This window comes from Phalacrocorax aristotelis, chromosome 3 (genome assembly GCF_949628215.1).
Source record: "Phalacrocorax aristotelis chromosome 3, bGulAri2.1, whole genome shotgun sequence".
Lineage (NCBI taxonomy): Eukaryota > Metazoa > Chordata > Aves > Suliformes > Phalacrocoracidae > Phalacrocorax > Phalacrocorax aristotelis.
The window spans coordinates 93,164,133-93,189,100 of record NC_134278.1 but is presented as its reverse complement, the minus strand read 5'-3'; the positions used below and the strand labels follow the sequence as shown (position 1 = coordinate 93,189,100).

The following is a 24,968-nucleotide window of genomic DNA, read 5'->3' as shown; positions in this document are numbered from 1 at the left end:
CCTGCCCGCAGCTCATACGATTGCCACATCGGGGTGTGCTGATTAAGAGCTACCATTTTTATTCTGTGAGGCTGGGTTTCATTCTTGTAATCTATTTCATTTGAAGAGTCTTCTGCATATCTGGATAGCCAGGCCTAGGTGGAAAAGCTGAAACGAGCTGAAAGCAGATATGTTTGCTTTGTAAAGGCTATTTAAAAGACTTTTTTTTCCTTAGACTGTTGTCCCCAACCTGCTGTGTGTTTATTGGAAGCCTCTTGACCCTTTCCTCAGTTTTATGACTCTTCTGAACCAAAGCCAGTAATCAAACCACACAAACATACTTGTCTGAGTGAGAAATCGCATCCTGCAGAAAGGAGAGTTGGGGAGTGGTAAGAAATGAGAAGTGATACTTCTTCCCCCAACCTCTTATCTCACCCCACTTGTGTTGGATTTGAATGGAGCAGCGGTGAGGTTTTCTCCAGGACCTTTAGCTGCAACGCACTCATGGTGTCATTGCACGATTTATTACAGGGACTGGATTAGTTTTCAAGTGTCAGTCTTTGGTTGTTATTAGAGGCAGCAAAACAGCAGCACTTTGGACAACCTATTTGCACTCAGATATTTGCAAGGTCTCAACCGCATCCTTGATTTAATGTATCAATTTGTGTAATGTAACCAATGAACTTTCCTACAAATGTGGGTGACACAAATGATGTAACATTTTCTGAGTATTGTAAATCAGAAACGTTTTTCTCCACTTGCAAAAAGCCTCCAAGGAAATGGAAATGCCGTGATCTGTATGAGTTGGCACTTGGATGGTGGCAAAGGCTGGCCTGGGATACACTGGCGATCAGAATGCTCTTAGAGTCAGTGAGGCTGTCTTACCTCTGGAGATTTGCCTGCGAGCCCAAGACCAGCCAGTGATGAGGGATAGGTCCCCACAGCAGCACCAGTCTCCACGCAGTGTGCGTTCAGCCGAGAAACTCTTCATCATAGGATGCTGCATAGACTAAACTTTGCACAGGTTCAAGAAACAACTGGGCTGATTTGAGGCAGAGAAAAGCTGCTGAGTGTGTTGTAGTGCAAAGACACCGTTTGCAGCTCAACATTCTGCAGCATTGGACATTGTGCTCTCATCCTCTGGTGTAGGAATCTGCTGGTGGAGAAAAGGTAGAGCCTAGATGTAGCTGTCCTTGCATTCCCCATCCCACCAAAAAACCCAAGGCAAACTCCCAAGCCTGGGTGAGAAGAATGGGGTCCCACCTGCTACTGGAGCAGCAGCTGGTGCATTGTGCAGCTCTGGTGTAGCCAGCAAAGGAAGACCCAAATAGCTGGAGCAGCAATACAAGTCCTCCTTCCCAGGAGAAGCTGGGAGCCCCAACCTTATTTCCCCTACCAGAGAGTAAAACTGGCGGTATTGCCTCTCTTCAGCTTGTTCTCTCTCCTTTCAGGGTAACATTTTCACGTGGCCTTCATTAAGGCCATGTCTGTGCTGTTTGTGCAGCTGAGCTGCCTTTGACAGCACTCCTTTCAGGTATCTGCCACACTGGGTGTGAAGCAAACATGCCCTACTGGGATAAGCTTCCCTGTTCATCGACACCAGCCTTCAGAAATGTCTGAACCAGCCTCCTGAGCACACTGATGTGGGGAGGGCATGAATGGCAGTGACACCAGGAGGCAGGGCCACAGGCAGGCTTTTTTTGGGTCAAGATCAGAGGCAGGTGCTCCCAGCTAAATACCCAGTTTCAAGTGGAGGCTGGGAAGAACTCAGAGGTATCCCTGGGCTATTGCCATGTGCAGTGCTAGCGCCAGAGGTGTGCGTGGCCTTTGGCTCTGCCCTGGATAAGCCGATTTACCCCATGCTTGCTTTCTCTCCCACTTTCACTTGCAGATCTTTGGGGGCCTTGTCTGGATCCTGGTGGCATCCTCGAAGGTCCAGTTACCCATGCTGCAAGGCTGGGTGATGTTTGTCTCTGTGTTCTGCTTTGTCATGTCCATCACCCTCCTGTGCCTCTACATCTGCGGTGCACATGGGGGCAGTAGCTCCTGGGTCACCTTGGTAAGTGGATGGGACAAACCTCAGGGCCTCTCCCCTCCCTGGTACCACTGGTATACAATGGTCTCCTTTGCTGCTACTGCACACCAAATTGCCGGCTGGGGCTTGCTTGTGTGGGTTCCTTTTTTCCCCCCTTTGCAGTGTGCTCCCTCCTGGGAATGACTGTGTCATCCTTGGTTCTTAGGCTGTCATCTGCCAGGAGACAGCATCTCTGTTCTACCTCAGTATGGCCATGTTGGAAGCCTACTCCACCTATATCAGCTTTGGTCCTGCCAACGCCGCGATGATGACCGTCTACCAGGAGAACGTTGCTGCTGTGGTGAGTGCCTGGCAAGCAGGGGAAGGAGAGGGCAAAGCAACGCAGCAGGAGAGGGCAAAGCAATGCAGGAGGGCTGATGTGCAGGAGGTGGCAGCACCTAATGGTTTTTAAAACGGCTGAAGGCTCAAAAAAGCATGTATTTTTGTTCTTAAAAACTAGGATCACAGAAACATCTCCTGTGTCTAGTTTAAACGAGTTGAAGATGTTGTTGTGTCAGCTTGAGGGTTTCTAATGTTATTTTTAACTCTTTCAGAGGGAAATGAGCACGCACATGTCGCCCTCCATGAGCGAGGATGCCGTGCCCAGGCTGAAGCCCGCGCTAACCTCGAAGCTTGCATCCTGGAGTTGAGCACAGAGAGGCGTCACCCTGTGAAGGCTTGGTGTGTTGTAGCAGCTGGTGCTGTGAGGTCTGGCGGCTGGCAGCAGGGGGGAAGCGGCTGCTGGGGGGTTCCCTCATTTGCATAGCCCAGCCCCCTCCGCGTGCATCGGAACGCCTGGGTCCCCCCTGTGGCAGTTTTTGACCGGTCCCTGCCAGTTGGGTCAACGGACCCAGCGCAGGCGGCGGATCCCGCTGGGGCTCCTCTGCCTGGGGTAAATCCCTCGGTATTTGTGATTCAGAAGAGGTGAAAACCGAATCTACGGGTCTCCTTAGACAACCTTCAGGAGCTGTGGGCTGCAGATGGGGGGGCGCCCCCCTTGTCTGCTCCAGTGACTGGTCCCATTGCTGGTCAGAAGTGGAACAGCTTGAACAGGTGAATCTGCCATTTCTCTCCTGGCCGTTGTGGGAGCTGTTTCGGGGGTGAGGGAGTACCTTGAACTCACTGGTTATATTGACGAACTCTCGGTTGCCTAAATATGGGACCGAGGCTGGCTCAGACATGGGTGTCTACATTAGAGACATCCATGCTTAGTCAGATGAATCCCACCCCAATCTCCTGTGTTCCTCATCAGGTCTATGACAGCTCTGCTGTTAGCCTTTACTGAAGCCAAGTATGGTTTCTGTCTCTTTTCTTTTTCTTTTTCTTTTTTTTTGTTTTGTTTTGTTTTGTTTAACAGAAAGGAAACCCAGTCTTAGACATTCATTTGCGGAAGAAAGTTTGTGTTTGAAGATCACGCTTGGATCTTCAAGTAAGTCTAATTAGATGCCTCTTCCTCTCCTGTTCATCCCTCATAGGCTTGGGCACTGTCCGTTTGTCCTGTTTCTGAGGACCGCTGCCCAAGGCACCTAGCATTGCACATGGACAGCCTGTATCTCCCGTTGCACCGTGAATTCTGTTAGCAGGAGTGAAGAATTTTTAGGGTATAAGCTAACTGAATTGCACTGAAGTGAAAAAAGTGCTGTATAACTTCCAAGAGATAAGAACGGAATATAATTGGAAGAGAAATATTTTGAGCAAAAGATGCTGAAAAAGCATCTTTGAAAAATTATGAGCATAGCGCTATCGTTTTTTATTTAGGATTTTTATATGTTTTAGATTTAGAGTTTGAATTTCAACAAATTGAGTTGAATTGGTGTGGATAACATATTCAAAGGGCCACGTATTTCTTTCAAAGAAGAATAAACAAAGTAGCACCTACAAAGACTGTTTTGGCTTTCAAGTGTTTTTGTATTTTTGAACCCAAATCTGCAAGTTCCTGTTAAATTAAAGTGTTCTAGAAAAATGTCACAGATTGTATGATCCACCCTTTCTAAAAAATTATTGTTGATGTTGCTTGGTTGGGCTGAGGCCCCTCAAGACATATATCTCCTTTTGTTCAGAAGACTCTCGGGCTGCAGCAGGCACCCAGACATCACAGAGATAATAGAGGATCCCGAAAAGAAGTCAGCAAGTTACAAAGGAGGAATGGGCAAGTAAAAGGCGAAAGCCTGAATCCCATCTGTCCTAAGCAATGATCTGCTCAGCTCTGGGCTGGTGGCACAGGCCACCTACAATTCAGGGTCTCGGGCACAAATCTTGCGCACTTAGGTGCTTATGTCCTTCCTGACAAAGGAAAAGAACATTAAAAGGAGGTGCCTGTTACTTAGTTCAGTAAAGGGAAAAGAAACTTCTACTTAGGTCTGTTTGCCTCTTTTGGAGGCTGGACTTGAGCACAAAGGAGACGAGTGCCCTAGTAGCAGGCCGCTGAGCAGGCTGAGGGGATGCAGGGAGTCTGCTCCCAGGGAAGCTCTTCCACTTTGTATAATCTAGTTACTCTTGTACTGGGGGTTTGAAGCCAAGTACCCAGCAGGCACACCATAACTCTTCTCTCTCTCTCTCTCTCTCTCTCTGGCCCATTAATTGTCCTGATACCACTCCAGATCTCCTGAAAGTGGGACGCCAACTGTTAAAGGGAGATTCTCGCCTCAGGACGCCTGCAACCTCAAGCTCAGCCTCGCACGTGGTCCGTGAGAAAGCCACGGCTCCAACTGCAAATCTGAGTAAGTAGGGGATGCAGATATGGGACTTTTGCAGGGAGCGCCTCAGCCGCTGGGCTGTTGGACAAGGTGAGACCTGTGCCAGCCAATTCACCTTTTAGTGCCAAATGCCTTTTGATAGAGATGCAGGTCTCCTGGGGACTGTGGGGACATGCTCCTCCTCCATCTGGAAAAGATGGCTGAGCTCCTGGCGTAAGAAGGGAAGTGAGGTTTAGAGGTCAGAGTTGAGGCAGGTATGGAAGATGGCAAGAGCTGTGATCTTTAGTAAAAAACAAAAAAGTCTTTTTTATATTTAAGAAGCTTTTTTTCTCTCTTCTGCTCATTCGTTATGGAATATGAGTCAAATAAGAGAAACCGATGCTACACACACTGCACGCTCTTAAGTATTTGTTTTAAAATATGTGTGAGGTCAAGCTGGAGCAGGCTTTGCAGTTTGTGTATCTACTGCAGCAAATGAAGCAAAAGCCAGAATCCTGTGTTGCTGTTAAATGGTTTTCTTTACAGTTTTCCAGCTGTATTCCTCCTCCCCATGATAGAGTGTTGCCAGACTGATTAGAATACACAAATTGTATTCCCTTAATCTTCCTTCATAAACAGTGCCCTGTAATCCTGTCATCATTGTTGTTGACCAAATCAAAACATTAAAGAAAGCCTTTCTCTAGACTGAACAAAGACAATCTTCAATCTAAAATATTTAGAATGCTTAGAGATATTTTAAGGCTTTAATTAATGTACTTAATTAAATACATTTTAAATTTATTTTTAAATTTTAAATTTTATATTTTAAATTTATTTAATTAAATCAATTTATTTAATTTTAATTTTTAAATGTAATTTTTTTAAAATTAAAAAATGGAAAGGATTTAGTTTTAATTAGGAATTAGTTAAATTAAAGCAATAAAAATATCAAAATATTTGTACCCCTTTTTTAAAAGAAGAAAGGAATTTGACAGTTCTCAAAATTTAAGCATCATTTCAGACAGAAAGTAGAAAATTCTCTTTTTCCACTATCTGGCCATGTTTGAATTAAAATCAGAAATAGTTTCAGTGCTCTCTGAACTTTGTTTTTTGGTGACCAAATCACTCAGAAATTTTTTTTGTGTGCTTTAGAGTGACATCTTTTAATTCTTTTTGAGCAGTGTTGAGTGGATATGTCTCTATATTCCTTCTGTTTATATATCTGTATTTGTATGCAGGCATAGAAAGCTAAGGGAACGTCTTTATCTTAGCCATGCAAATCTGACTGATTTGGTTTCACTGTGGTATATGGACATTGGGGAAGTTGGTGGTTAATGGGCTCAACAGTGGAAACTCAGCCATAAACAACTAAGCAGGACTTTGCAGATAGCGGTGGCATTTTGAACATTTGCTTGCTTTTACGTACCTAGCTATATAAATCCTGGGGAAGCTGTGTTTTAGATGCCTTCAATCTCTTTTGGTCCTCACCTGTCGTTATGATTCCGAGATTAGGAAGAGCCTGGAAGAAGGGGGAAATGCATGCCCAGTCCCTGTTCCAATAAATAAACCACAATTATGAAAAGAAAATAAAACCCAGCATCTGATAGAGCAACTAGACAGAGGTTGCCCAACTTTGCCCAAAACTCTAGATTGTAGAACTTACTTTTCTCAGGTGTGTTGGGTGCAGGGGTTAGGCAGGGTCTCCTGATGGAGGCAGGGGAGCTGTGGGAAATTCAGGCCTGTTTGGATTCCACTATGTATGTAGCAACGGGTGACAAAGACGTGCAGGCACCCTAAACTGGGTGAATCTGTGGAGGAGCTGGAGAAGGCCCCGATAAGCTGAGAGGACAGGAACCCCATCTCCTCCCCTGGTTCTTACAGCTGGACGCAGTGCGTGTCCCAGGTGGTGTGATGGGGAGATGATGTGCAGCCTCCTCCCAGTTCAAAGCTAAATCTGGCCCTGCAAATCCCAGGTGGATCCTTTCTCCAGTAAAGCAGAGAGCAGAAGAGAGCTTTCCTTGGGCTGCTTTTGTGTGGACCCTGATGTCTTTTGTGTAGTGTGAAACACCCAGCCTGGTCTTTGGAGAGGAGCCAGGCACCGAGCTCTTTTAAAGCTGACCTGCTTCTAGGCATGCCCAGAAACAAGAGTTTCACATAGCTGAGACACTCTGCTGATTGAGAGCGGGATTTCTCAAGTGAGGTGGCAGATAGGGAGAGTGCTACTTCCAAAATTCCCCCCGTGGAGCTGAGGCCCTGGCATCCTTTCATAAATCCTGCTCCAGCCGCTGCAAGGTGGACATCGCTTCCCCAAGGAGCTTGAAATATATTACTTTTAATGTGTTGTAACAAAACAGTAGATGTACCTTATAATACCGTATCTTAGGTGTACTGTTATGTAAGCTGTGTTTAAAGGAAATGAAAATTCTGCAGAGTTTGTTTTGTATTTTATTTGGATTACAAGCCTTGTCTTGCTTCCATGTTGAGGCATTTCATTACAGGTCGTCTGTTCCTCCCTTCTGAAATTCTCTAAGTAATAGGAAGTTGTTGGCTTTCGAAGTCTGGGCACCTGGCACGCTGTGAGTCTTTGTTCAAGTTGGCAGAATACGGTGTGACCGCAAACCCTCAAGGATTAATAGGCTGAAAAAGCACAGGCTTCATGTCTGTCCTTAGTGTTCCTTAATGCTAAGAGTGCTACTGGGGGGAAAAACAAGCAAATGACAGCAGTCGTAACTTGACATTCATTGCTTTGAGACCCACCTTGTCTTTCTTTATAACTATAGAAATATAGTTTAGGCAACCAATCAATATACTGGGTAGGGTTTTACTGTTCGTTTCAGTAGATGGCACTTGATCTCTATTAGTTTTTTGTAATAATTTCAAGGTGTGCGGTTTTCTCTTCCCTGTTGAAAACATGTAAAACTGATTTAAAATGTTTTATGCACATTAGAATGAAAACCATGTGCCTTATATTAAGGGTGATTGTGCAAAAGCTTTCAGCTGAATCAGGTTGAGCATGTGATTTCATGCGTTTGCATATATGCTGTGGACACATACCTGCAGCATTTGCTGCTGTGAATGCATGCCTGCGGGGTTTGTTGCTGTGCACCAGCCAGCCTCTCTCCTCCTTGTGCATTGGACCCAGATTTAGGAGATGTGTTGAAGAGGCCTCTGAAAGCCCTTTGTTAAACTTCTGCCACCAACATAACGGGACGGCTGGGATGTTGACCTAGTCTATGACCGAGTTCACTCCCTTTCTGTGTCCTGTTAAGTCATCCCTGCCAAAGATGATGTTTTCCAGCTTCTAAAAGTACTTCTGACCAGCCTATTCATTTCTATTCAAGCACACCAGGTAGTACTGCCAGGCATATGAGAAAACTCCTGAGGTGACACCACATGCTTCCTTATTAAAGACTTGTCCGTAGGTGGATTTACACATCACGGAGGTTTTTCCAAAACTGTCATATACAAGTTGAGTATCATGTTATACATCTATTGGTATTTCTTGAACCTCCAGTCTCAATGTTTCTAATGAGGTTGGAGTAGCAAAGTAGCATCCTTCCATCTCTGACCGAAAGAGCCTTTTGGTTTGAACAGAAAGATAAGTTGTCCAGACTGTTCTCTTCTCCGTGAACATGTGTTCCCCCAACAAAGGTCATTTCAGGATGAGAAGGGAAAATTGCTGGCAGCTGTTCTAAAGTGGTGTTAGAAGAGCTCAAACTGTATATAGAATCACAAAAAATAACTAGGTCAGGCTAATTTCCGTACGAAGAATCTCTGTAAGGTATATAAAGCAGGAAAAAAAACCCACCTTGTAATGCTCTTTGTCTGTTCCAACATCTGCTCGTGGCTGCTCTGCAAATCCATGAATTAAAAACAATGAAGAAAAATGCTGGCTCAGGATACAGTGATATGCAGAGTCTACATGATGGCTCTCAGCCAATCTCAGTAATTAGTTTGTAGCGACTGTTTTTAGAGATGAGCTTGACTGACTGCGGTTTCACAGCATGCACAAGCCACATTCCATATTTATTTTGAGATCTGCAGTGCTTATACTTTGCATGAATGCAGTTCAGATCACTACCAAAGCTATAGTATTTAGATGAGATTGGAAAACTGCTTAATGAGATAAATTTTGATTATTTGATAACAAACTTTCTTCCAAAGTAAGAAAAGTAGGTGAACTAGATGAGCAAAAATCAAGATACATAATTAGTTTAGGTCACACAACCAGCAGTATGAATTGAGGGGTTCAAGTAAAATCAAGTTTAGATCTAAATGCAGGGAAGCAGGATCTGCGTTGAAGTTCTTCCCCAAAGTCTTCTGCCTGGTATTGAGCTGGAAGTCTCCTCACCCAGCAGGTTTGAACAGTTGATGGTCACCCACACTGAAAGTTTTGCTCCACGTCTTCTCTGACTGCATGTTTGCCAGCTGCCAATTTGTCAGCTGTTACTGCGCTGTGCAATCAGCTGCAACATGATTAACAGATCTGTCTGATGAGAGAGCACAGGCAAGCAGTCAGGTAGATGTCCACCCAAGAGTGATAAGTGATAGCTTCTTTGGCCAGCGCAGTGGGATAGGGGAGGGGATGCTGATGCCAGGCATTGCTGTGCTCAGGTTCTCACTGTCATTCTGGGAGCACAACTTGCAAGTCTGAGCTTGATGACTAAACTGCATATAAGAGGGGGTGGTTAGGTACTACAATCCAAGATTCACAGCAGAGAGCATGCCAGGCAGGAACACACCTCTCCCAGTCCACAGGAGAGGCCAGAGAGGCGTGCCCGTCTCCCAGATTTGGCCACCTACTTGTACCCTGCTTGCGCCCATGCACGTGCCTCACATTTACTCTGAACCTCTGTACCAGAGCCAGACCACCTCTGTGAGTGCCAGCAACCAGCACGTTTCATTGCTTTGAACTATGGCCAGCACTGGTGCTACCACCCACCCTGTTTTGTGTGGCAGCTGAGCAAGTAGAGCTCGGGGAAAAGATCTGAGTTCAGTGCCCTCCTTAGACCAAAGGAGTTCAAATCCACACCTCTCACAAGAGTTCTCAACCACTGCAACCTACAGAGCATCATCAGCTTCCTCCACTGGCTTTAGACCTCGTGGTAGTAGAGGGTATCTGTCGGACATGGGCAGCGGCAGAGCACGTGGGAGCAGCTTCTCTGTCACACAAAGAATAGAGCAGTCTACGTGGACGAGAGTCCTGATCCTTGCTCCCAGGATTATATCTGCATTTACGCAGTTACTGTTGGATGTGAAATTTATAGCAAAGTGCAAGGCAAGAGTCTCATGTATAGTAATAGTAAATCGCATGGTAAGTCAAAGGCCAGGGACTGGAACAAAAACACGCTGTCAGCTGAGCTTGACACTGTGAATTGAGTACATTCCCTGCTGGCAGCCTTTGCCCTCAACATGGGTCATTTTTTAAAGGGTGTTATCTGAAGAAAAGCCGGAAATGCTGAAGCAAGACTTCATCACTTCTGTGCAGCTTCTTTTTCTTACATTTGTTCGTGCATGTGAGCAGTCTGGTTTTCTTTCCTAGATTGCTTGTGGTGTACAAAAACAATCTTGCAGGAACAACCCCATATTAAATAGAAAAGAAGTAGCATTAATGTTTCCTGGAAATATTACTGCTTATGCTGTTAAAGATTGAAACTGGAGATGTAGCTGTGAGTTAAAAGTTTTAAGATAAATTAAACTTAGTCTTTTAAAAATACAGATTCTTTCAATAAAGGGCATTACAACTGAATTATCTCTACTTTTCCAGCTGTTTCTAATGGCTTTGCTGGAAGTTCTTATGCAGTCAGGCCCCCTCTCTTCCCTTGGGGTCTCTAAATAAAGCTATCTACACGGACAGCATGCTACTTATTCCTCTAGCAGCTGCACTGGAGTGGTGAACTTATATTATTTTGTGTTTTTGTCTCTTTGCTGTGTAACAGGATGCTTTTGAAGGCACGGAAGCTCAGCAAATTGAAGTGCTTTACATTCTGAGGACAAGCTGTCTCTGTCAGCGCTGTTTCATTTACAGCTCTGATTCACTGGGTGACTATATGCAAACCTAGCATCAAGAATGATTTTTATATCTATATATACACACACATAGATATATATTAAGAGGTCATGTTTATGGAGTCAGAAGATAGGTAGTTCTGTGGTTTCTATACTTTGGCAGCTATGAAAGAGTGGTGAAGTTGCAAATAAGAAAGACTTACACAAAAAGACTAAATTAGCTTAAAAGATTTACTAAACTCAGATGCATCCTGAGTTTTAGGAATCCAGTTCTGCTCAGCTGTCAGTGTTCCTGTCACAGGTATTACTTCTTCCTTTTTTCTATGTTGTAACCTTACCATTTAGATAGCACATGGACAATCAAATGCACGCAGGAAAGTTTGAGCTTTATTCTTATAGAAGGAAAAATATTACATGCTCAAGTGCAAGCAAAATTTGACTTTTGAGGCCAGAAGACCATGCCACAAGGTATCCAACCATCTGTAATGGCTATAAATAGCAGACTGGGATGCTATACTCCAGGCATGCATGTATGGTTATTGTGTGGATCTGTGTAAGAAATGTATATACTGGCTCCATATACATACGTACGTATGTGATGCGGTTGCATACTGTCCTGGCAGACCAAGTATACCTAAGCTGTTCTACCTTGCCCAGCCAATTGCAGTGCTGTGGCAGGACGGTGTTAGCTCCCTAAGCAGTGGTCCTCCAACCCATGGGGCAGATGTGCACACACGTCTGACGTACCATCACTGCCTTTTCTGCTTCTGCCTGGGTTGTGCCAGCTGGCACTGCCTGCACTCCTCGTCATGGGCAGCACAGCATGCAGTCGTGGGGTTGCAGGCTCCCCTCTCCCCTCCATGTCAGCTAGAGCTAGGTGACTGTAGTGGTGCTGTCAGGGCAGCAAGGAGGCTAAAAGGCAGTGCAGAAAGCATGATGCTGTTTGCAGCACTCTCTTAGCTCAGTGCCGTTGCCCACTGAGCAATAAAGTGCAGGGACAGCACTTGATACTGCACTATTTCACTCCAGTGTCTTGCAGGCAAGAAGCAATCCTGGAAAACGTTGCAGTACTTTGTTGGCCGTCACTGTGTTGTTCTTCCCGTTGCACAGAGCGGTGCACAGCTCTGCTCCTAGGGAGTGGGTGTGCTGCTGCTTGTAGCCTGCTGCAAGGTGGGCTGGGGCCAGAGTGACGGGCCTCTCAGTGTTGGATGCCACTACGCGTGGCATGAGCGTTTCCGTCAGAGCATAGTGCCAAGTTGTCTTGCCTGCCAGCACTGTGACACTGAGTGGCTGCAGCATGGAAATATATGTATGAATGAATTTCAACTGAGATCCCGCTTAAGCTGATGACTCAATATGTGGTATCCTTTGTGGGAAATGGTGGGTAAGACAATCCTCTTAGTCAGGGGAGTCTCAGATCAGGGCAAAACAAGTGTTATAGCCAGTTGAGACAAAAGAAATGGTTTTTGAGAAATGGCAGCCTCTTTCATGGTTAATGCTGCTTAGGTGGGTTGTTCTGGGACTTAGATGTGTGAGCTTTCGCAATCACATTGTCACAGCGACAAACCTAGTCAACTGGGGTACAAGCCGTGCACATCACCATCAGTTCTGCAAAGGATTTAAGAAAGACTGTGCAGCTGAAGGTTTATCCACCCCAGTGGGGGATGATGGTATCTGCAGATGCATCATGGAAAATATAGCAAAAATGGGGTTCATGGTAAGTCTGTAGCTGCTGGCTGGGGGTGTCTGTGCGTGAGACGGCGCCCAGAAATTCTCAGGTGAGAGATGCTCGCCCCGACCAGCTGTTTAAAGGATGTTGGAAAGTTATTTCCATTCCCTCAGATTAAAGTCATCGTACAATATTGTGGCTTTGCAGTGTAAGGCCCAGATATGGCTTTGGACATCTGCCATTTGAGTGACAGACTGAAAAAAATCCTAGCTTTAGGGTGGGTATTTTTCCAGGTGATAAGACTTTCTTAGTAGCTCTACCTACTACTGATTGTAGCAAAATGAAAGCGGTTTTCCCTGTACATGCCAGGGCTTGGGAAATAAAAGCTGTGATCCATAGAAAGTCAGAAATCAGGTAGATGGCTTAACACCCCAGAAGCACTTGAGAGCCGCGCGTGATTATTGGATTGATTTAAGGCTATTAGAACTGCTTTACTGTCCTTCTGTGTGCCACGAGAACCTGCATATCTGTGTACATACGCAGACACATATACCCTATTAGCCTATACACATTTATATGTACATATGCATGTATGTGTACATCGTCTCAGAAACCAAAATGGAAGCGGCTTTTCCCCCAGCGTGTAGTGTTTTCATATGGTTTAAAGCAAGCGAAATCTACAGTTACAGTTGTGTGCTGCTGCAGGAGCCATGTGAGCAGCCTGATTCTTGTATTGACGGCTGTAAGAAAGCAAACAGGTTGTCACAACAAATGTTCCTAGCCGTGTCCTAAAAGGGCTTCTTTAGTGTGAGGGGTTTGTGTCCAAATGGTTTTTCTCTGCTCTTGTTTAAGTGCCACTTCTGAAGAAATGTTGCAAATCCAGAACAAATCACGTGCTTGACATCAGGGATGTTGGAAAATTCACGCAACTGCTAAAATTCACACAGGATGGGCAAAGGGATGATGCCTGTTGTTCATCGTCATTTTTAAAACAGCCTTTGAGTTATGATTTCCACTGTGTTTTTACTCGTCCCTTTTCTTTTCCAGGGGTTAAAACCAATTTTAGCTCTTCAAGCAACACAGGCTGTACCTCAGTGCCTGAAGCCCATGTGTCGGCTGCTGGAAGCAAAAGGTCTTTTTCTCACAAGTAAGCAAAGCAATTTTTCCTGAAGAGTGAGAGAGTTGCTAGTGCAGAGAGAGACTACTATGTAAGGCCTTGCAGCTAATACATAAAATACCACTAGTGTGAGTTTTGAAACAATTTGGCTAACACTATGCTCTTGGGCAGCACTTACGCTGATGAGAACTGTAATATGAGAAAGGGGAAAAAAAAGCTATATTTTTTGAGACCAAAACATGTCAGTAGGCCAGATCAGCCGACAGGTATTTTTTTGTTGTTTGTTCATAACAAGTATGGGAGATACCCTCAGGTAAGACAGAAAAGACTTCAGCTGGAGTGGAGGAGGAGACAACTGGGTATATGTTGCTTAACAGCAGTACCTCTAAGAAGTTAACCTTAACCTTTTGGTCTTATCACTGTTTTCTCTTTGTAATAAACTGTCAGCTTGGCATGTCCCTTTCCAGGTCATAACCTTATTTTTTGTAGGAAGAAGTAGACAATATTGCCTTTGATGCTTTTGTATTCAACACCCTTGCCCAACCTTTCTGTAACTAAAACTATATGCAAAAAAAAAAAAAAATATAGATCAGTTATCTATCTAAACAAGTCTTTCAAGAAAGATTTCTGTAAGATTTCTCCCTATCATTTGTGAAGTGCAAATCCAGAGAGCTTGTGAATGCGAGGGTGAGGACATTTGGGTGGAGCAGCGCACATTGTGCTCCACCCACAAAATCCCTGCTGGTTACATTTGTTGGAGCAGGTGCAAAGAGTTCAGATTGACAGGACGGGTTTCCTGCCCTTTGTGGAAGTGCTGGCAGGCAGGCCGGGACTGGCAGTGGGATACCTCTATGCTTAAGTCACATAGATGTCTCTGAGGTCGGAGTGTGCCCCAGTGCACAGAGATCGGCAGAATGATGCTTAATGAGCAGTTTCCTATCTGTGTCATGAGACTGTTAGAAAAATAAACATTACCTAAGCACTCTCTAGATTAAATCTAACCAGTAAAGGTACTGGCCGGGGGGTGTGTGTGTGTGTGTGTGTGAAAAATACTAAGTATAATATGAAGCCCTAAAATCACCTTACTTGCAGTAAGGTTCTGTATCATTGCATGTATTTCTGTGCATTTAAATGTAACTTTAAATTAGAGCATCCTGACCCACTTAATTAGACAGAAGGCCTCTGTAATAATGCTCCTTCAATTGCATTGCTGCGTTACGCACAGTCTATGTGAATTCTGCCTCACCCAAGAGTTGATGCTGTACTGTACGAAGTGGAAGGAGAGGTCTCCTTTGCGATATGTTCTCTTTTAACTGTTTGACTCAACTTCCTCTGAAAAATCTCAGTGTTGTCACAAACCACAGTCCAGCACTTCATTGTAAAATAATTATAAAATCACCCAAACCACAGCAGTGTGATGAAGGTTTGCAGCAGCCACCTTCCTTATAAACTGTTCCATTTTCAGAGGAGGGACGAAACCAAGTTAGGGAATCTTGAGGAGAGTTCTTGCTTCATAGTGCTGTGGTATTTAAATTTTTATGTTCAAGCCTCTTTGGTTGGCTGGATTTGCCTTTTTCTTTTCTGAAACCAGCCCGTTCATTACAGTTTAGAAGAACAAATTCCATGAGAGGATGTAGGTAGCAGTGTAGCAGTGCAGGAAGACAAACCAAGTGAGCAAGCGAGGAACCCACCTTGGGAAGCTGTGCTCAGAGCACCTCAGTCCTTTGGCAGTTGCCAGCAGCACAGATACCAGTTGCTTTCAAGCCCACAGTCGACAGTCAGGTTATTTAATAAAGAGTGGGAAAAGAAAGGTAGATACGTATGAGGGAAACGGAAGGAAGGAAGGAAGGAAGGAAGGAAGGAAGGAAGGAAGGAAGGAAGGAAGGAAGGAAGGAAGGAAGGAAGGAAGGAAGGAAGGAAGGAAGGAAGGAAGGAAGGAAGGAAGGAAGGAAGGAAGGAAGGAAGGAAGGAAGGAGGGAAGGAGGGAAGGAAGGAAGGAAGGAAGGAAAAAAAAATCTGTGGTTTTCTTTGTCTATTTTAATACTATTTCAGCCTGCTCACAGTAGGCTTTGAACTATATCTAAGCAAATGAATGGTCAGGCATTGGAACAGGCTGCCCAGGGAGGTGGTAGAGTCGCCATTCCTGGAGGTACTTAAAAGATGTGTAGATGTGGCACCTCAGGGCATGGTTTAGGAGACTTGGTGATGTTGGGTTGACAGTTGGACTTGATGATCCTAGGGGTCTTTTCCAACCTTAATGATTCTATGGTTCTCTTCTATGATTCTATGAATAGTTGACAGTGGCAGCTGAAGCACCCTCTATGCCAAAGAGAGAAAGGAACAGTGGCTCAAACAAATCTGTTTTCATCACACACTGTGATCCCTCAGGCTGCTTGCCAAGGAGCATGAAAGCAGTCTTAGAGCAAACCTCCACGAGCAGGCATCTCTCTGCAGGTCTGGCCAGGGAAGGCTGAAGCGTGGTTCTTTTGGCACTAGCCCAGGCTGCAGTCCTCTCATTACTTAATGGAGTCAGAGGTTCAGGGAATGTGGATGATCTGGTGGAGTCAGTGGGGACCGTGCTAGCCACAGAGAAACGTGAAAATGGCCACCGTTTCCCTAGATCACATAATTCAGACTGAGAGCCCCAGTCAGTGAAAGAGTGTGCAGTGGCTGATGACTTCAGGACTTTCTTCCCCGCCACTCACAGTTATCTACCTGTTTTAGTGTGTAGACAACTTTGTGCGTGAAATAAGACACATAATGAGTTGTGTGATAAAGATAATCCAGTATGCTTTAACCATGTTGGTTCTCCTCCAGTTGTGGCCTTCATGGTCAGAATAATGGATCCTTATCCAACAAGTCCAGACCCAGCCCACCTGCTTCCCGTGAAAAGGTCCCTTTGTCAACACTGAGCAAAAACCAGCCGAGTCCTGCGAACACCCGTCAGAATTATGGGGCTTCTTTAGCCAGCAGAAGCAACTCAGGCTCAAACAAAGGAAGTGACAGCAGCCAAGTGACGAGGCAAGTCTTTATTTCAGCATCCTGGTGTTCAGCACACTGACTTACCTTCTCTGCACTCAAATGCGGCATCAGCTGGTTGTCTGGCTTGCCAAAGGCGTCGTGTTGCTCCTCAGCATGGGTGTGACTCTTCATATTGGTGGCTCGACAATCAACAGTGTGCTCTATCCCATGTAAAAGTTTGACTGTTTCAGTACTGTAAAATTCAAGGTTACTTTTAGTCAAAGCACTTTGTAGCTGGTTTTCACTCCAAGGCAGGCTCCTTTCCGTGGTTTTATGCTGTCAGTTCTCATGTGGCTTTCCTGGTTCTTTCACAGAAAGGTCCTTTCTCCTTTGGAGAGAGTTGGGTGGGGTTGTATAGAAAATATTGTATGCTCGGGTGAAAATTCACCCTGCCCGGCCTTAGGTACCTCTGTGTGCAGTTTCCTCTACAGGGAAGAAAACTAATACCTGCGGGAGCGTGCGACAGGTATTGCAGAGAAGAAATTGTTGTTTCTCTCCCTCCCTTTCTCTCTCTTTCCTCCCACCCCAGGCAACTCAACAGCCAAGCATGTCAGATACACACCTAAAGCTAGACAGGATTAATGTAGGTTTCAGGGTGCTCGGCTTCTTAACTCACATGTGGAGCTGAACTCAGTCTGTACGCTTCCTTACCTGGCTGTGTCTGCAGCTGGGTGCCCTTGCCAAAGGCCCAGCTGCCTGCTCTCGGGCACCGCTTTGGGTGAGGAGATGGCTAGGTGTTTTAAAGTTAAATGTCTCATTTGAGGTAATGGCACTGAAAACAAGCACGATAAATAGTAAATTTTGTACTATAGCCACAAATCAGCCATTTTCTCAAGTACTTTGATTTGCCAGAGGGAGTCACTTGTGTGGACACTGAGGAGCCCAAAATGAGTCAAGCGCCATATCAGTCTATGGGATGTGTTCCTTTTTGCCAGGACTGAAGAACTGTAGGAGTGATGTTATGTGATGGTGTGACGGTTTTTTTCTTTTCAGGCGATCAGGGAAATCTATTTCTTGTGGTCACAGTTGCAGCACTAAGCCAGAAAATCCGGAGCGGTATTTGACTCCTCTGCAGCAGAAAGAAGTTACAATACGGCATTTGAAAAAAAAGCTGAAGGAATCCGAGTGCAAAGTTACAGAAAGGTATATTTCACTTCAGAAATAAGACTGGACAAGATTTATTCAGGAGCATTAAGGGATGGGAGTCCTGATCATTTGTACTCTTTTCTTGACCATGTAAAGTTTTCATTAAGAGATTTGAAATATGATCGGGCTGATTAGGTTGTTTTCAGGTATTTAAGGTTTCATTGTGTGCTCAGTGAATATGTACCGTGCACTTTCGTTACAAATATGGCTGTCTCTTTTTCCCTTTTTTTGAACTTTCCCGATAGAAGACTTTCAAAGGATAGTTCTTCACAAGCCTACTTTAGCACTGAGACCTTTTATACATAAAAGAAGTTCCACCTCACTCAGAAAATACGACCAAAAATGTCCCCCTTTTCCCCTAATGAAAGAAAAGCTCTGACACAAACTAGTGTGCCCGCTTGTGGTTTTGTTGCTTAGATATGGACTTTTTTGCGATAGCACTTTGTATGGATGCTAAGCGAAGAAGCAACAATGTACATTACACAGCAACAGATGTTCTCTCTTTTACTAAAGCTGTGCTCTGAGAACTGGCTTTCCAGCACACACAACCCAAGCGGGCACAAAGGGTTGTTTGAATGGAGCCCCAAGGTAGAGTCCCAGGGACCCCTTGGTCCTGCTTTGGGTGGCCCAACATCTGTACCTGTGAGGGCTGGATCTCACGCAGGGGGCCCTTCTCCCCACTTGCTTGCAAGTGAAGGCAGAAGCCTCTGGATCCATGCTGGGCTGGGGGGGTGCAAAGCAAGCCGGGTGCAAAGCAAGCTAGGTGCCTGCAGCCCTGAGCCATCCTGCTGTCTGAGGCCACTGTTGGCTCTGGCTATACGTGACGAGCTGCTGGCAGGCACAGGGGACACATCCAGGCAGCTGTTTGTCATTTCCTCCAGGGTGAGGCAGTAGATGAGATGTCAAGCGCTGTACTGGTTGGACCTAACCCAGAGGCCACCACTTTCACCTCAAAGTGTCCAGGATCACAGCATAGCCCACAAGGCTGCTGGCTGTGTGGCAAGGTTGGTGACTCCGGCTAGGAATCAGCCAGTGTGTCTTGGCAGCCAGCTGACATCTCTGCCAGTTCTCTCAGAGGTGGCAGCAAATGATGCATGGAGGAATTTGCTTCTTCCTTGGAGCATCTTTGCAGCATAGCCACCCCAGTGAGGTGGAGCCTCACGTTGACTCTTTAACTAGGCAGTCACCAGAAGTGTTACGATATTTTTATTTTGCTCCAGGGAAAGAGAAATCGAAAAGCTCAAAGCTCAGGTGGAACGTATGAAGGAAGACTGGATCGAAGACGAGTGTAATCATGTGGAGATGGAGCTGAGCCTCTTGGAAGCAAGGAGGGAAATTAAAGAACTCAAGCAAGTTATTGAGAGCATGAAGAACAGCTTGGCTGAGAAAGACAAAAAATTTCAGAAATACTTCCTAGAAATAAGCATTGAGAACAAGAAACTGGAATCTTTGGTGTCGAGCATGGAGATGGCCCTGAAGAGCTCTGTGAGAGATGAGCAGCGCCCGGAGTACACATGTGACTCTGAGGGCAAGCCGTTGTGTACCACGATGCCAGACAGCCCCACCACAGAGGACCAAGCTCTGGAGGAGCTGGCAGATAGTGGGCTGTTTCTTCATGAGGACACAGCTAACGGGACTGATTTATTTGAAGAGAGTTTGACCACCACAACCTCTGAGTTGAGTGAGCCAGCTCCCTCCAATTCTACTGTGAATCAAGAGATGCTTGAAAATGTTCTGGATGAAAAACTAACTTTTTCCCAGGAGGAGGAGGAGAAAGTCAGAAACATGATGGTGGAGCAGACCATCCAGACTGATGTGGTGCCATATAGCCTAGAAGGGGAGCAGTTCATTCAAAACATGTTCAGAGCTCAGAGCTCAAGATGCCTGTCCTCTAAGCCCGCCTTCTTCACTGAAGGAATTGGGTCAATTTCTCTCGAAAGCCTCAGTGATTCTGGTATCGTTGTGGACTTAACTCCAGGTGAGCCAAACTCTACCATCCTTTTGTCTCCTGTGACACCTCCATGCAGGAAGGTGGAGCACGGAGTTAATGAAAACCATTTTGTGAAAGAACTTGATTTTACAGAACCTCATGATGATGAAGTCTTTGGGTACGTCAATACTGTTTCTCAGACAGGAATAAAGAAGAGATACTGGAGCAGCAGACTCGCCAGTGATCTGGCTGTAGCAGCCCCTGTTGTAGCAACTATCATGCGGCCTTTCAGTACTCATGGAGCAGGAACAGATCTCATTTACAGTACTAGAGCGTTGTTTTGCAGTTCTGTCCTAGTCCACCGTTTTGCTCTTGACTCTTTGATTTGCCCTATAAATCGGTTTGAAAACATGTTACTTGTTTCAGAATGGAAAAGGTAAAGCCTTTCTACAGGATGTTTGTAACTGGTGTTTTTTGAGAGTACTGCTGCCTACAGAAATAGTCCTCCTGCTCCCAGTCACCATGTTCCCCACCCCCCCACCCCACCGCGCTGGTGTCTTTCTGGTGCCAACATATCTGCACAGTGAACATGACCAGGGAGATCAAGGAGAATACAGTGAGTTCTCTTTCATGTTTGTTTGCTGAATGTTAATTTGTTGTTTGTTAAGCTCAATGAGTTTCCCTGGCTGCTTCACTGGGCAAATATACCAGCACTTTGCACTGGCTCAAGAGTAGCGTGAGACATGCACGGGAGCAAATGGCCAGAGAAAGGTGGGCTATTTCTTTAGGCAGCACTAACCTAAAACTTTTGTGAAATTACAGTGTTGAGTGACACGGAGGCTTGTTCCCGCTAAGGATGTCACACATGTATTCCAGAGAGCATGCTAGTGTTATCCATTCGTTGTCCAAAGAGTCAGTTCAATTTAGAGGTAAACCCCCTATTCCCCAGGCAGTTTCCAGCACATTGTTTGTTCCTGTCTTGTGTAGTGTTCTTCTCAGTTGTACAATTGCTTGAGTGTTTCACCGGTCTTGTGTGTTTACAGGGACTGTAACCAAAAAGGTACTTTGTTGAGAGTCTTGAAACGTGTTAGAAAGATAAGTATAGGTGTAGGTACAATTTGAGTGTTAATGTTGTTTTAAAGTTTTAATGTGTTGGAATGTTGTAGTCATATGAGCCCTTTGAAATGTATAGTGCTTTAGCTTATTGTTTATTTAATTCTTTCATTGTAAATTACCTTTATAATCACAAGTTCAATGAAGCCTGTTAGAAATGGTAAATGTGTGAGTGCTTTATTGTAGCAAAGCCATATAAAATAGCCGGTCTCAGCTGAGCTATTGGGCACAGGCAGAGCTGGCGGAGGCACTGTATCAGGGCATAAGGAACCATCAGGACCCAAAGAAGAGAATTCTGCTGAGAAAAACTTCATTACAGCTCCAAGCATAAGCACTCAGGCAGAGAAAAAGGCCAGCAACTTCCTCCTCTATGCTCACCTAACTTGTTGGGTTCCTGCAGGCCACTTGACTTGCCTTATGACACTACTGCAATACATAGTTGCTGCAAAGTCATTTGCAAAAGCTTTTCTTTTAAGTACCTGGGCACAAGGGCCAAAATTAATAGGTTGGCGGGTGGAGGGGATGGGACTGGAACACATGACACAACATGCCTTATTGCTACTTCAAAGCATGTCCGTTCAAGGCTGAGAGCTTGCAATATTTTATATGTGATTTTACCATCTTTATCACAATTTTGGGTTTCTCTTTAACAGCCACTATTGTTTAAGTGATCTTTGCTTTGAGCGGTGGTGAAATGGAGCATAGTTTAGAGGACTAGTTTAGATCTTCAGTTCTAGGAGAGAGATTCACCTGTGACTACGTGGGTGTCTTTTGCAGCAAGCAGGCAACCAAGCAGTATGAACCTACACTTACATTTAAAATGTCAATAGGCTGAACTCATTTCAAACCATGTTTTGGACATGGTCCATGTTTAAGACACAAGGCGCTAACACCAGAATAACGTCAAAATTGCTTCTTGCCCTTAAAAACCTTCTGTCCGCTCAACTCTCGTAAGTTATTTAACTATGCTCAGCAAGAGAGTTCCCGTCACATTCCTGATAGAAGTCCGTGCTCTGATCTCTACCTGAAATACAGCTTGCTTCCAAGCTGCCACCTTTCCTCCTCCATCCTGCAAGCATGTAGACAGCTCAAGGTACCCTTTGTAAGAAGAGGCCTGAAGTACCACGATAAATGCTCCAGTCCCAGACTTTGTGGGACTGGCCTTTGCTCCCCGATCCACAGAGGATATCCCAGTTGTTGTGACAAATGTACCACCTTGATTTTTCCCCATCTAATATTTGGCTTCACTCTTAGTCATGATTCACCTGGATCCTGCTGCTGCTGTATGCGGCAGCTAGGGGAGGACCATTAGCCTCCAAAGAGTTCAATAAAACTTCCTCCTTTTTCTGAGTTGAGAAATTGTTCATACCATACTGAGGCAAGAATTGAAGTCTTGCCTCAAAGTGTGCAGGTGGGGAGGACAAGCAGGGCATAGGTTAAGGGTCAGGTAGCAGGTGGCTGCTTGAATTCATGCTTACAGGGTAGCATAGGAACCAAGGCGGCTTCCCTGGTTGAAGCAACACCTATTGATAATCCCATTATGCATTTCTCTTTCTAATCCAGGCTCAAAGAAGCCTTTCTTTAATATTCAGCTGAAGAGGTACCCAACATGCCTCTCAGCTGCTGAAAACACCGAGGCACAGGCACTGCCCACCGCCTCACCAGAGATTCACCTGCATGCTTACTTAGGTCCACCCACTCACAAGGCTCTTCTTCACTTCTGATCACTTCCTCATTTTGCCTTCTTTCCCCCCCGAATCAACTACCTCACCTAAATCCCAACCGCTAGAAATGCGCTAAGATTGAACCACTGTTTTATTTATGTCCTACATGAGCAGAACAGGGGAGCATTTTCCTCCAAAACCCTTCAGACAAATGAACATGGGGCATTGCAAACACAAGCAACTATAGCTCAGGAAAACATATGAAACCAATGCATGCTGTTTTGACATACAGACTGCTACCTACGAGAGCACTGTACCCTTTCTGGCATTATGTCAGGACTTGGTAGAGTAGATGGGAGCAATTCCTAGAGCAGTTGTGCTCAAGTACAGGCAGGGAAATGGAGGGAAGAACAGCAAAACAGTGTGAGTACGCAGCAGGAGAGGGCAAAGCAACGCAGGAGGGCTGATGTGCAGGAGGTGGCAGCACCTAATCGTTTTTAAAACGGCTGAAGGCTCAAAAAACACGAGCATTCTCATGACGCAGTCAGGGGCTTTGTTTCTAACTTCTTAACTAGCCAATGTTTTGTTATTTTTAATAAATAACATCTAGTTGCACCTATTTTACATTGTCTCAGAAATAGCAATAGTAAGCACTAAACTAATTTTTTTGGAAAGATGCGATGTCGCTTCCAACCTAAACTAGGCAACAGGTATTAGGTTTCCCTGCCCTGTGTCAGCAACAGGGAAAGAATTATGACATGTGCCTCCTTACTTCATCAGTGTGGTTAAAAGGACAGACGCGGATTGCTATTAAAGCTTATTCACAGACTTTCTTCTTATCTCCAATCCACCATCAGATACTTTAGAGGTGTGTACTAGGAGCAGATTTGCTTGCCATACTGCTGTTCAGTCTGGACAGACTGTCGTCATCGATTCTACTCCAGCCAGAACACTTGCGCAGAAGATACACACAAAAGTGCATATTGTTGCTTTCTAAAAGGTATTTTAAAATTTCACATTTCTCAATGACTTCTTTAATGTCTAAAAATTGCTGTCAAATCAGTTGGTCTGTGCAAGATTTTAAGCAGCATGACAAGCATACTAAATATTTTTTAAAACTTTTCTCCATGACAAAGGCCATTCAGATTAAGCCTTACTGTCTTTACTTTCTCAAGTACTTCTCTTTTAAGCAGAACTTGTAAGACAAAACTTAGTTAAAAATTCTATTTTTCGAGGCAGAGGTGATCTAGTCCCCCCGCCCCTTCCCATTCTGTTACAACTTCACAGGACCCTGGATACACAGGGAACCCGTCTCAGGCACAGGATTTGCTGTCCTCACTCATCTGCCACAAGACAGCCCATGAATTCAGGGATAATAGCATCCGCACAGCAGAAGATGCAGGAGGTATTCACTGAAGTTCTGAGCTGCACCTAATAACCACATGGACCCTCCTCCTCCCACACACCTTGCCCTCCAGCAGACATTAACTTTTCTTCTTCATTAAACTACTGTTGTCTTCTACTGCCTATTTACCTTGCACGCTTTTCTGACAGGAATCCCACTGTAAATACATACAGTAAGTGTACAAAAATGGAACCTGAGAAGTGCTGTTAACTGAACTGAGAATTTTCACACTTAGATGTATTCACAGGAGGACACCTTTTTTTCAGTTGTACTACCTATGCAACAAGTATACAGCGTGAGACTTTTTTTCCCCCTTAATGTAGGAAGTAGAAGAATTTCTGCTAGAAATACAAATTTACCAATACAAGTAAGCGATTGAATTGCTCCCCTACATTCACAACATTAGCCTTCATAAGAAAGGAGCAGCACGCACCACTGCTGTGTAGCGATGCCCCTGCTGTTAACCACTGTAGTGTTGTAAAGGGGCATGGTAGCACAGGGGCTGCAAGTGACAAAGTGACAAGAAATCCACTTTTGTGTTCAGCTGTAACTTGTGCTCTACCAGAGCCTACTCTACCAGGAGTACGTTGAGAGCTGTAGTCACCTTTAACAAGTAATTTTCTTCTGCACTCATCAATATTATCTCCCATGGAAAAATGTGAAACATTTATAAATACCTTTATGGAAAGGCAAAAGCAGACATTCTCGATCAGGCAGGAAGCAAAGGGTTCTTTAAAACTGTTTAACTACATGTTTCGGGTAAGCATAGACAATACAGGAGATTTACCACACTCTTAGGTATTTCCATTCTTTTCTCTAGGCTTGAACTATTCATTAAGGATGTCTTTCAGTCAACATCCTTGCTCAATCACTTTTGCTGCAAAGAAGGGTGCTGGAATAGGACTATTGCAGGAAACTTCATTCCATCAAGGCATGATTTTCTGTGGGCTTTTTTTCTCCTTTAATAACCACCTACTAGTCGTTGAAGATATTCGGAGAGAACCCTGCCTTCCAAGATGCCCTGAAGAATGTACTGAAACCAAACGGTTGGAGTCCTAGAAACTCTGAAGCCCTAGAAATACTTAAATCAATACCAATATGTATGTTGTAGAGCTGAAATTCTCTTTTTCATTGGCACTGTGCCACTGATGCCTGGTTTGTGTCCG

At 44.8% G+C, this 24,968-nt stretch overlaps 1 protein-coding gene across 1 annotated transcript in view; it reads left to right on the top strand.

The window, feature by feature from the left end:
• The first annotated feature begins 2,267 nt into the window (after positions 1-2,267).
• The window catches only part of LOC142055669 (syntabulin-like), a 52,664-nt gene continuing 29,963 nt past the window's right edge, over positions 2,268-24,968 (top strand). The window contains 2 exon segments of the mRNA XM_075089788.1: positions 2,268-2,354; positions 2,608-2,698. Of these exon segments, the coding sequence (XP_074945889.1) occupies positions 2,268-2,354; positions 2,608-2,698 (178 nt within the window).